Source organism: Hyperolius riggenbachi, chromosome 1 (genome assembly GCF_040937935.1).
Source record: "Hyperolius riggenbachi isolate aHypRig1 chromosome 1, aHypRig1.pri, whole genome shotgun sequence".
NCBI classification, from domain to species: Eukaryota; Metazoa; Chordata; class Amphibia; order Anura; family Hyperoliidae; genus Hyperolius; species Hyperolius riggenbachi.
Genome location: NC_090646.1, coordinates 662647146 through 662659961, shown reverse-complemented (window position 1 = coordinate 662659961; position 12816 = coordinate 662647146). Strand labels below are relative to the sequence as shown.

Sequence of the window (12816 nt, the reverse complement as noted above, 5' to 3'; positions counted from 1 at the left end):
AGGCTGCTGGCACACCAGTCATAGAGTCCGCAATAGCAGTGCCCCTCCTAACTCTGCCACTGTAAACTTCTAATCTTGTAAACAGTCAAAAAAGCGTAAATGTATGTTGTATTTAATGGTGTATATGCGTTGTTTTTTAAACAGTAAAACTCCTCTTTTTTTGTGGGGGGGGGGGCGCAGGCAGATAAAAACGAAGTGCACACGAACGCTGCTGAAAAAAATGGACTAGTGATACATACAGTGTGTGGTGTGTGTATATATATATGTGTGTGTGTGTGTGTGTGTGTGTATGTATGTATGTATGTATGTATGTATGTATGTGTGTATGTGTGTGTGTGTGTGTGTATGTGTATATATATGTGTGTGTGTGTGTGTGTGTGTGTGTGTGTGTGTGTGTGTGTGTGTGTGTATATATATATATATATATATATATATATATATATATATATATATGTGTGTGTGTGTATATATATATATATGTGTGTATATATATATATATATGTATGTATATATATGTACATGTATATATATATATGTATATATATATAGTTTTTTTTATTTATTTTTTAATTATATTTATTTTAATTATATTAATTATATATTTTTTTATTTTTCATTTTACACTAGCTGGCTCGCCACAATGACGCTCAGAGTGGAATAGTAAACTCTTAGCAGCACAGCACTGCTTGACTCAGCATATATTTAAAAAAGCTGCAAGCTAATTTAGGCGTAACCTTAAATAAAGATATTAATAACAATAACCTTAAATAACAATTTAGGCGCAACGTTAAAAAACAATTACCATAAAAAAATAAATAAATGGTAAATAATTTAATTGCAGTACTACATTATCAGCAAATTTACATAAAGTCTACAACCTGACTATAACCTAACCTCTCACACATACCCCCCCCCCCCCCCCATGGTGCCTAACCTTAAGACCCCCCCGCCCCCCAGTTCCCGCTAACAATAATAAGATAGGTAGTTTACTTCACTATACTACAGTACACAATGAGCACTATACTAACTATGTGTTAAACATTATATAGACTGTCACGTGACTAGGCTACTTTTTACAATTCAGCACTCTGCAGCTTTAACAGTTTATTGCTCAGCCATACAACTTAGCAGCCAAATGAATCTTGGCCTCTCATAGGCTGATACTATGAGGGATAAGATTGTGAGACTCCAGGGGACAGCTAAGGGACAATGTTGTTCCCTCGGACAGCGCTAGATCGCAGCACTGTACAAATGAAAACACCTGTTTTTGTTTTTTTTCTAACAGCCTGTCAGCTCCGCGGCTGGCAGGCTGTTCATGGATCCCCACTATGCGTGACATCGGGCAGCGCACGTGCATTCGCACACGCATTCCATGCTGATCCCCGCCTCCAGGATCTGACACCAATCGGCATTAGGTGGTCCTAAATTTAAAATATGTGCAAACATAAACAAATAAGAAGTACGTATTTTCCAAAGTAAAATGAGCCATAAATTACTTTTCCCCTATGTTGCTGTCACTTAGAAATCTGACAGAAGAGACGGGTTTTGGACTAGTCCATGTCTTCATAGGGGATTCTCAGCAAGGCTTTTATATATATTTATCTTATCTATCTATCTATCTATCTATCTATCTATATATATATATATATATATATATATATATATATATACTAGCTGGTTGCCCGGGTATGTATTTGGCTGGTGTTGGCTCCGCCTACTTTTTCTAACCCTAACACACAATTACTCACTACTCACTGACCAAGTTTGTGAGCTTTGCGGTCTTTGGTATCAATAATCTGCATTGAAATCTGAGTGGCTGTTTGTGGCTCCACTCCCTTTTCTGAATTTGAACCCCAGTCACCCAATAACCAACTGAACCAGGTTTGAGGCCTGTGCCATGAACAGTTCAAGAATGGTAGCAATTAAATATTCCCCTTGAAAAGCAACAGGTGAAGTTTGATTCACTTTTGTAGGCTCCACCCACTTTTCTGAATATTAATCCCAGTAACCCAGTGACCAACTGTGCAAAGTTTAAAAACCCTGCCATTAACAGAATGGCTGCAGTTTACATTTTCGTAGTGACATTTGTATTTGTCCCCACCCACTGATGACCCGGCGTTGCCCGGGTATGTATTTGACTGGTGTTAGCTCTGCCCACTTTCTAACCCTAATACACAAACACTCAATGACCAAGTTTGTGAGCTTTGGGGTCCTTGGCATCGATAATTTGTATATTACCATAGAATTTAAACAAATCAGCTGTTTGTGGCTCCACCCCTCTCCAGCATTTGAACCCCAGTCACCCAATGTAAAAATGGCAGCAATTTAAATATTCCACTTGAAAATCAACAGGTGAATTTTGATTGGCTATTATAGGCTCAACCCACTTCCCTGAATATTAATCTCAGTCACTCAGTGACCATCTGGGCAAAGATTGGGAACACTGAAATAAACAGTGTAAGAAGGGCTGCAGTTTACACTTTCCCAGTGTTGGCTCTGCCGACTTTTTGTAACCTGGACACAAAGTCACTACTCAATGCCCAAGTTTGTGAGTTTTGGGGTCCTTGGCAATAATTTGTATTTTCCCATGAAATGAAACAAATCTGATTCAGTGTTTGTGGCTCTGTCCCCTTTTCTGAATTTGAACCTCAGTGACCCAATGACCAACTGTACCAGGTTTGAGGCTTGTGCCATTAACAGTGCAAGAATGGCAGCAATTTTAATATTCTCCTTGAAAAGTGACATGTGATTTTTGATTGGCATTTTAGGTTCCACCCACTTTTCTGAATATTAATCCCAGTCACCCAGTAACCAGCTATGCTAAGTTTGAGAACCCTGCCATTAACAGTGAAGAAGGGCTGCAGTTTACAATTTCCCAGAAAAATCTGTTTTTAACTCCACCCACTTTTTGTAACCTTGACACACAGTCACTACTCAATGACCAAGTTTGTGAGCTTTTGGGATCCTGGCATCAAAATTGTGCTAATGGAAGCAGTTTATCCAGAAAAGAAATCTGGCTGTTTTTGGCTCCACCCCTTTATTGAATTTGAACCCCAAACACTTAACGACCGACTGTAGCAGGTTTGAGGCCTCTGCTATTAACAGTGTGAGAATGGCTGCAGTTTCAATATTCCCCTTGAAAATCAATAGTTGAATGTTGATTGGCTCTTGTAGGCTCCACCTGCTTTTCCTAATAATCGTAGTCACCCAGTGACCAACTGTGTGAAGTTTGAGAACCCTACCATTAACAGTGTAAGAAAAGCTGCAGTTTACATTTCCCCATGTAAAAAGTTAGTTGTTTTTGGCTCCGCCCACTATTTCTAATGTTGACATACAATCACTTAATGACCAAGTTTATGAGCTTTGGGGTTTTTGGCATCAATAAGTTGCATTTTACCATTGAAATTAAACAAATCTGATTGGCTGTTTTTGGCCCGCTCACTTTAGAATTGAAACCCCAGTCTCCCAGTGACTTACTGTAGCAGATGTTAGGCCTCTGCCATTAAGAGTGCATGAATGGCAGCAATGTAAATATTCCCCTTGAAAATCAAAAGGTGAATTTTGATTGGCTGCTGTAGGCTCCACCCACTTTTCTAAATATTAGTCCCAGTCACCCAGTGGCCAACTGTGTCACGTTTGAGAACGTAACAGAATAACAATAACAGAATGGCTGAAATCAATCTAACAAATCTGATTGGCTGTTTGTGGCTCCACCCCTTTAGTGATTTTGGACCCCAGTCACCCAATGACTGACTGTATCAGGTTTGAAGCCTCTGCCATTAACAGTGTAAGAATGGTAGCAATGTGAATATTCCCCTTGAAAATCAATAGTTAAATTTTGATTGGCTGTTGTATAAATGTATGATATTCATCCCAGTCACCCAAGGATAATTGTGTAAAGTTTGGGAACCCTGCCATGTTAAAAATGTAGTTGTTGGCACCGCCCACTTTTTCTAACCTTGACATACAGTCACTCAATTATCAAGTTTATCAGCTTTGGGGTCCTTGGTATCAATACTTTGTATATTCCCATTGAAAAATAAACAAATCTGGCTGTTTGTGGCTCCGCCCCCTTCCTGAATTTGGACCCTAGTCACCCAGTGACCAACTGTACCAGGTTTGAGGCATCTGCTTTTACCAGTATAAGAGAATGGTAGCAGATGAAATATTCCCTTTGAAAATCAGAAGGTGAATTTTTATTGGCTGTTGTAGGCTCCACCCACCTTCCAAAATCTTAAAGAGGAACTCCAGTGAAAATAATTTAATATAAAAAGGTGCTTAATTTTTACAATAATTATGTATACATGATTTAGTCAGAGTTTGCTCATTGTAAAATCTTTCCTCTCCCAGATTCACATTCTGACATGTATTACATGGTGACATTGTTACTGTGGGCAGATTATGTAGCTGTTCTGGCTTTAACAGACAGCTATAAACAGCCATTTCCTGTGTGTGTCATTGTTACATTGTGGCAGTTTGCCCAGAGTACCGTACGGTACCAGAGCCTCTTGTGGGAGGGGTTTCAGCACAAAATCAGTCATACAGCGCCCCCTGATGGTCTGTTTGTGAAAATCATTATATTTTTCATGTAAAAGTGGGTATCAGCTACTGATTGGGATAAAGTTCAATTCTTGGTCGGAGTTTCTCTTTAATCTGTCACCCAATGACCAACTGTGCAAAGTTTGAGAACCCTGCCATTAACGGTGTAAGAATGGCTGCAGTTTATATTTTCCCAGTAAAAGTAGTTTTGGCTCCGCCCACTTTTTGTAACCTTGACACACAGTCACTCAATGACCAAGTTTGTGAGCTGTCAGGTTCCTGGCATCAAAAATGTGTGAATGGAAGCAGTTTATTCACCAAGGAAATCTGATTGACTGTATGTGGCCCCGCCCCTTTACTGAATTTGGACCCCAGTCACCCAATGACCGCCTGTAGCAAGTTTGAAGCCTCTGCCATTAAAAGTGTAAGAATAGCAGCAGTTTAAATATTCCCCTTGAAAATCAATATGTGAAATTTGGCTGTTGTAGGCTCTACCCATTTTCATGAATCTTAATCACATCCACCCAGTGACCAAGTGTGGCAAGTTTGAGAACCCTGCGATTAACAGTCTAAGAATGGCTGGTACACAGATCCCTTACTACCTGGGATGATATGTTCTGGGGGTCTCACGTCCCCCCTGCACACGTGGGCGGAGCTACAAACAGCAAATCCGATTTCACCCATTTATGTCAATGGAAAAAATGTAAAAGGCTGCCATTCTCACAGTAATCAAGCCAGAGTCCCCACACTTGGCACAGTTGGTCACTTGGTGACCGAGGTTACAAATCCAGGAAAAGTGGGTGGAGCATTAAACAGCCAATCAAATTTCAGCCATTCATTTTACATGGGAAAATGCAAACTTCAGGGTTTTCAAACTCGGCACACTTGGTCACTGGGTGACTAGGATTAATATTCAGGAAAGTGGGTGGAGCCTACAACAGCCAATCAAAATTCACCTATTGATTTTCAAGGGGAATATTTTAATTGCTGCCATTCTTACACTCTTAATGGCAGAGGCTTTAAACTTGCCACAGTCGGTCATTGGGGTTCAAATTCACTAAAGGGGGCGAAGCCACAAACAGCCAATCAGAATTCTTTGCTGGATAAGCTGCTTCCATTTACACATTTTTTTTGATGCCAGGAACCCGGAGGCTCACAAACTCGGTCATTGAGTGACTGTGCGTCAAGGTTACAAAAAGTGGGTGGAGCCAAAAACAAATTTCACTGGGAAAATATAAACTGCAGCCATTCTTACACTGTTAATGGCAGGGTTCTCAAACTTTGCACAGTTTTTCACTGGGTGACTGGAATTAATATTCAGGAAAGTAGGTGAAGCCTACAACAGCCACTCAAAATTCTTCTATTGATTTTCAAAGAGAATATTTATACTGCTGCCATTCTTACACTCTTAATGGCACAGGCCTCAAACACGGTACAGTCGCTCATTGGGTGACTGGGGTTCAAATTCTGGAAAGGGGGCAAAGCAGCTAACAAAGAAGCAGATTTGTTTAATTTCTATTGGAATATACCAAGTATTGATACCAAGGACCCCAAAGCTCATAAACTTGGTCATTGAGTGACTGTATGTCAAGGTTAGAAACAGTGGGCGGAGCCAAAAACAGCCAACTTTTTACATGGGAAAATATAAACTGCGGCCATTCTTACAATGTTAGTGACAGAGTTCTCAAACTTGACACAGTTGGCCAATGGGTGACTGAGATTAATAGTCAGAAAAGTGGGTGGAGCCTACAACAGCCAATCAAAATTCACCTATTGATTTTCAAGGGGAATATTTAAATTGCTGCCATTCTTGCACTGTTAATGGCACAAGACTCAAACCTGGTACAGTTGGTCATTGGGTGAATGGGGTCCGAAACCCGAGGAGGGGGTGGAGCCACAAACAGCCAATCAGATTTGTTTCATTTCAATGGGAAAATACAAATTATTGATGCCAAGGACCCTAAAGCTCACAAACTTGGTCAATGAGTGTTTGTGTGTTAGGGGTTAGAAAAAGAGGGCAGAGACAACAGCAGCTAAATACATACCCGGGCAACGCCGGGTCATCAGCTAGTTCTTTATAAAGATATTCCCTAAAAGGGATTCAAACAATGATGTTGGCCAGCTTCCCTGCTCGCTACACAGTTTTTTGGCAGTTGGACAGATCAACTGCCATTCACTAAGTGCTTTTGAAAACAAACCCCTGAGAATCCCCCCATGAAGAGATGGACTAGTCCAAAACCTGTCTCTTCTTTCAGATTTCTACTACCTACTGTAAGTGACAGCACATAGGAGACAGCACTGGAGCACAGTTCTCTCAGAAAGGAGGGAGTTAAAAAATCGCCACCACCTTATATAAGGGAGGGGTGGGCACAAGCTCTGCTCTTGTGATTGGTTGCTAGGGCCTCTGCTTGAGGCGCTGTGATGAGTGCAAACACAGCATTTCCTTAGTTACAAGTAGTACTCAAAGTACCGACTCAATATCAAAACTTCAAGTCCCTTTGCATAAAACTTTGCATACACTTAGTTACCATTCCAAATCATGACTGATTACGAATGCTAATTCGTGCCGATTTCGAGGTCAATGTGTGCCTACTCGCAACTGCGAGCTTGAAACAACCATCACAAGTGCAGAGACGAGCAGCAAAATGTCAGAGGGATGGAAGGTCTCACTTACCAGGAAAGGTTTGGTAAACTGGGTTTATCAGTCTGGAGAAAGCACGACAGGAGGCCCGCAGTAGGCCTTATGGAGACCCGTGGCAATGTCTATGAAAAACGGGTGTGAGGAAATTTGGATGGCTGGTAACACCGCTATTGCGCTACCTAACTTTTCTTTCACGCTAACCCTCCCTTACCTACTCTTAACGCTAACCTATCGCTATCTAAGCATAAATACACTAACCTACTTCCATATGAGGGGGAGAAAAAATAAGATATGCTAAACTAAAACCTGTTGCCCCCTCTCACCCCCCTCCTCAATCCCTGTGACACTCCACTGCCCTACGCTACACTCTGCTGCCCCAACAGTTACACTGCACTACAGTAACCTCTGTTTCACCCACGAGTTACACTGCTCTACACTACACTAGCCCCTGCTGCCCTTCCAATTACACTGCACTTCCCCCTGCTAACCTTCCAGTTACACTTCACTGCTTTACACTAACCCCTGATGCCCCACCAGTTACACCTCCCTACATTACACTAACCCCTGATACACTAACCCCTGATGCTCCACCAGTTACACCTCCCTACATTACACTAACCCCTGATGCTCCACCAGTTACACCTCCCTACATTACACTAACCCCTGATGCTCCACCAGTTACACCTCCCTACATTACACTAACCCCTGATACACTAACCCCTGATGCTCCACCAGTTACACTGCACTACACTAACCTCTGCTGCACCCATCAGCTACACTGCACTACACAAACCTCTACTTCCCCTCCAATGCACTTCCCTACGCTGCACTTAGTCTTGCTGTCCCTCCAGTTACACTGCACTAGGCCCTGCTGCCCTCCAGTTACACTACACTACACTAACCCCTACTACCCCTCCAGTTGCACTCATGCGCTGCACTCCCTCCTGCCTTGAAAAATGACCCTGAGAGGGCCCCCGCAGCTGCATCCCTTGCAGGATCGATTGTTACACCCCTGCCATGTTTATCCTGAGTTTATCTTTAGCTGTTTCTATAACCACCTTTTTTCATTATTATTATATAGCACCAGACATGGGATTCGCCCTGCCACCACCTCCACCCGTACCAGAGACCCCGGCTATGGTGAAGCTGGTCGCTCTTCAGAACGCGGACGGATCCTGGAACCTGACCCCCGAACTCTCTGCCATCCTGGGAACATCAGAGGCTGACCTGAAGGCCCAGAACCCGGATCAGGTGAGGTCACCAATCACACCTGTCACCTATAGAGTGATGATGTCATTATTAATGATTTATATAGCTGGGCTATGTGCGGTCATGGAGTAATTAAAGGGGAACTTCAGCCTAAACAAACATACTGTCATTAAGTTACATTAGTTATGTTAATTAAAATAGGTAATATAATCTCTTACCCGCCCTGTTTTAAAAGAACAGGCAAATGTTTGTGATTTCATGGGGGCAGCCATCTTTTTGGTTGAAAGGAGGTGACAGGGAGCATGAGACACAGTTCCAACTGTCCTGTGTCCTGATCGCCCCTCCCAGCTGCGCGCGCTAGGCTTCAAATCTCAAATTCAAAGTTTTTAAAAAAGATTGCGCCAAAACAGCAGAAGAACAACTTCAAAAATCTCATCATGCTTTGCACAGCATCAGGGGGAAAATGCCCGGGCAGTTTTCTTCTGTGCAGCTAAAAATGAGGCTTGGGTAAGAAAAATAAAGTTCCGATGCTGTGAAACTGATAAAGAAACACCAGGCCTTTTCAGTGCTGCTGAGTAGATTTTTAGTCCGGAGGTTCACTTTAATTTCTGAATGATAGTGTACGAATACAGCTATTATTCTGAGGGCAATTACCACAAAGTCCGCACACAGCGCAGCTCCCCAGTGCGCTGTGCAGATAGGAACCATTAGCGGCAAGTGGAGGGGGCGTTGCTGAGGATGGGCAGGAGGAGGTGCTGACATTCGCCCCCAGCCCCTCCATTGACGTTCTGCTCAAGTTGAATATTTCAGCCCCCCCCCCCCCCCCCCCCCCCCCCCACACACACACACACACACACACACACACACACACACACACACACACACACACACACACACACACACACACACACACACACACACACACACACACACACACACACACACACACACACAGAAAAAAACACACTTTTATACTGTGAGTCAATCCTAAATTGCTTGACTTGTAGCGAGTGTATACCCACTGGTGCACGGAAGGGGGTGTTCCGGGTGTCTGGAAACACAAACCCCCCCCCCCTGTACCGAGACCGGAAGCGGGGCTGCCGTGTATTCAGCCATGGGGCATGTCTGTCTCTCCTGGTACCTATCACGGCTGCTGCTGTAACTGAGTGACTGGCTGCTAGGTAACAGAAGTCCTGCCCCTTGCCTGCGGAGATAGCCAGCCAGTGAGGAGAGAGCAGCCGGGCTTACAGCGCATCATTTAAAAGGGCAAAGGCAGCCAGAGGATTCCCGTCCTGCCTGATGTCTGCACTCGGCAGGAAAGTTTCTCCCTCAATCCCAGCCTCCTGGGTTTTAAAACTGGAAGGGACAGGCTGGGACACTGACTGCAGCAGACATCAGCTACAGACACTTCTTTGTAAGGTGACACCTCTCCTCTTTTCTCCTGTGATTTGAACAGGCCAGAGCTTATCACACAGCCAGGCATCTCACTGTCTCCTGTAACCCTTTCACTGCTGGTGTTTGCTGATTTAGCTTTTTGCAGAAGCAGCACTTTGTATTTGTCATGCATTGATTAACCTATAGTCTTCTATTTGGGGCTGCACACTGATATATTGAATACCTCAACAGCACTGGGGGGATCTGGCTATATATACAGGGGATCTGACTATATACACTGGCTATATGCAGGGGGTCTGGCTATATACACACTGGTTATATACCGGGGGATCTGGCTATATACACTGGCTATATATAAACTGGCTATATACAGGGAGGATTTAGCTATATACAGGGGGAATATACCTATATACACTTGCTATATACACAGGGGGTATCTTCCTATGTACAGTAGCTTTATACAGGGAGGATCTGGCTATATACAAGGGGGATCTGACTATATACAAGGGGGGTCTGACTATATACACTGGCTATATACAAGGGGGATTTGGCTAAATACAAGGCGGAATCTGGATATATGTACTGAACGGGGAGTCATCTGGCTATATACGATAAATGGGGATCATGTGGTTACCTGTCCTAACTGGGGAGTCCTCTAGCTACCTATACTGTAAATGGGGGGCCTCCTCTGGCCACCTTTGCGATAAATGGAGGGTCATCTGGTCACCTGTACTAAAGGGTAATTTCGCTATCCATAATAAAGGTGGGGTTATCTGAGGACCACAGGCTTTTCGCCCCTTAAGGACCAGAGCCTTTTTTTCCATTCAGACCACTGCAGCTTTCACGGTTTATTGCTCGCTCATACAACCTACCACCTAAATGAATTTTACCTCCTTTTCTTGTCACTAATACAGCTTTCTTTTGGTGCTATTTGATTGCTGCTGCGAGTTTTAGTTTTTATTATATTCATCAAAAAAGACATGAATTTTGTCAAAAAAATGTCTTTTTTAACTTTCTGTGCTGACATTTTTCAAATAAAGTAAAATTTCCTATACATTTGAGCGCGAAAGTTATTCTGCTACATGTCTTTGATAAAAAAAAAAATATTCAGTGTATATTTATTGGATTGGGTAAAAGTTATAGCGTTTACAAACTATGGTGCCAAAAGCGAATTTTCCCATTTTGAAGCATCTCTGACTTTTCTGACCACCTGTCAGGTTTCATGAGGTGCTAAAATTCCAGGATAGTATAAATACCCCCCAAATGACCCCATTTTGGAAAGAAGACATCCCATAGTTTTCAGTGAGAGGCATGGTGAGTTCATAGAATTTTTTTTTTGTAACAAAAAAAAAGTTTCCATTTCTTCTAACTTGCGACAAAAAAAAAATGAAATCTGCCACGAACTCACTATGCTCCTCTCTGAATACCTTGAAGTGTCTACTTTCCAAAATGGGGTCATTTGTGGGGTGTGTTCACTGTCCTGGCATTTTGGGGGGTGCCTAATTGTGAGCACGCCTGTAAAGCCTAAAGATGCTCATTGGACTTTGGGCCCCTTAGCGCAGTTAGGCTGCAAAAAAGTGCCACACATGTGGTATTGCCGTACTCAGGAGAAGTAGTATAATGTGTTTTGGGGTGTATTTTTACACATACCCATGCTGGGTGGGAGAAATATCTCCGTAAATGACAATTTTTTGATTTTTTTTTTACACACAATTGTCTATTTACAGAGATATTTTTCCCACTCAGCATGGGTATGTGTAAAAATACACCCCAAAACACATTATACTACTTCTCCTGAGTACGGCGATACCACATGTGTGGCACTTTTTTGCACCCTAACTGCGCTAAGGGGCCCAAAGTCCAATGAGTAGCTTTAGGATTTCACAGGTCATTTTGCGACATTTGGTTTCAAGACTACTCCTCACGGTTTAGGGCCCCTAAAATGCCAGGGCAGTATAGGAACCCCACAAATGACCCCATTTTAGAAAGAAGATACCCCAAGGTATTCCGTTAGGAGTATGGGGAGTTCATAGAAGATTTTTTTTTTTTTTTGTCACAAGTTAGCGGAAATTGATTTTAATTGTTTTTTTTTCACAAAGTGTCATTTTCCGCTAACTTGTGACAAAAAATAATCATGGGTGATTAGGGGGGTGACTGGGTGCAAACAGTGGTCTGAGGGGGTGGGCAGGGGGGGTCTGAGGGGTGCTGTGGGCGATCAGGGGGCGGGGGGGGGAATGAAATCAGTGTGCTTGGGTGCAGACTAGGGTGGCTGCAGCCTGCCCTGGTGGTCCCTCGGACACTGGGACCACCAGGGCAGGAGGCAGCCTGTATAATAGGCTTTGTATACATTACAAAGCCTATTATACATATTGCGTGCGGCGATCCGGGTGCTAGTAACCCGCCGGCGCTTCCGAACGGCCGGCGGGTTACAGCGCCAGTCGCCGGCGGCTGATCGCGAATGACGCAATCGCCACATAACCACGCCCGCCACCGCCGATGGGCGTATTGCGGTCGTTTGGGCCCAGCCCTTGCCGCCGCCCATCGGCTTAAGGCGGTCGGCAAGTGGTTAATCACTGCCACATTATATATATTTTGGCAAAACACTACTGCATCATGTGTATTTTGAAGGGAAACACTGCGCATTGTGTGTATTTTGTGGGGAAATGCTGTGCATCATGTGGATTTTGTGGGCAAACGCATGCGCGGTAGTGTGCGGCTTGCCAAAAGAGACCTATCAGGAACCCCCCCTTGAAAATCCTGGGTTTGCCCCTGATACGGTACTTGTAACCGTAATTGGTATGATCCACTGCATGACAACACATACAGCCATGACGTGAAACAATAGGGAAGAGAGCTCTGCCCTTCACCATCTTACAATTTAGAAAGATACAAGGATAAACTTGACTATGAGTGAGCTCTGTATCAGGAAGCTGTGATTTCCTATGCCAGATTTGGGGATGAGCAAACAGATTTCACAAGATACCATGGCATCGGAATTTCACAATTTCAAGTTCAGTTTGAACGATTTTAGT

At 43.3% G+C, this 12816-nt stretch overlaps 1 protein-coding gene across 3 annotated transcripts in view; it reads left to right on the top strand.

Annotated features, from left to right (window-relative positions):
* The window catches only part of LOC137532272 (von Willebrand factor A domain-containing protein 5A-like), a 135870-nt gene that overhangs the window by 108319 nt on the left and 14735 nt on the right, over positions 1–12816 (top strand). For all 3 annotated transcript variants that reach the window (XM_068252626.1, XM_068252616.1, XM_068252608.1), the window contains one exon: positions 8262–8431. In XM_068252626.1, the coding sequence (XP_068108727.1) occupies positions 8262–8431 (170 nt within the window). The remainder of the gene's footprint in view (positions 1–8261; positions 8432–12816) is intronic.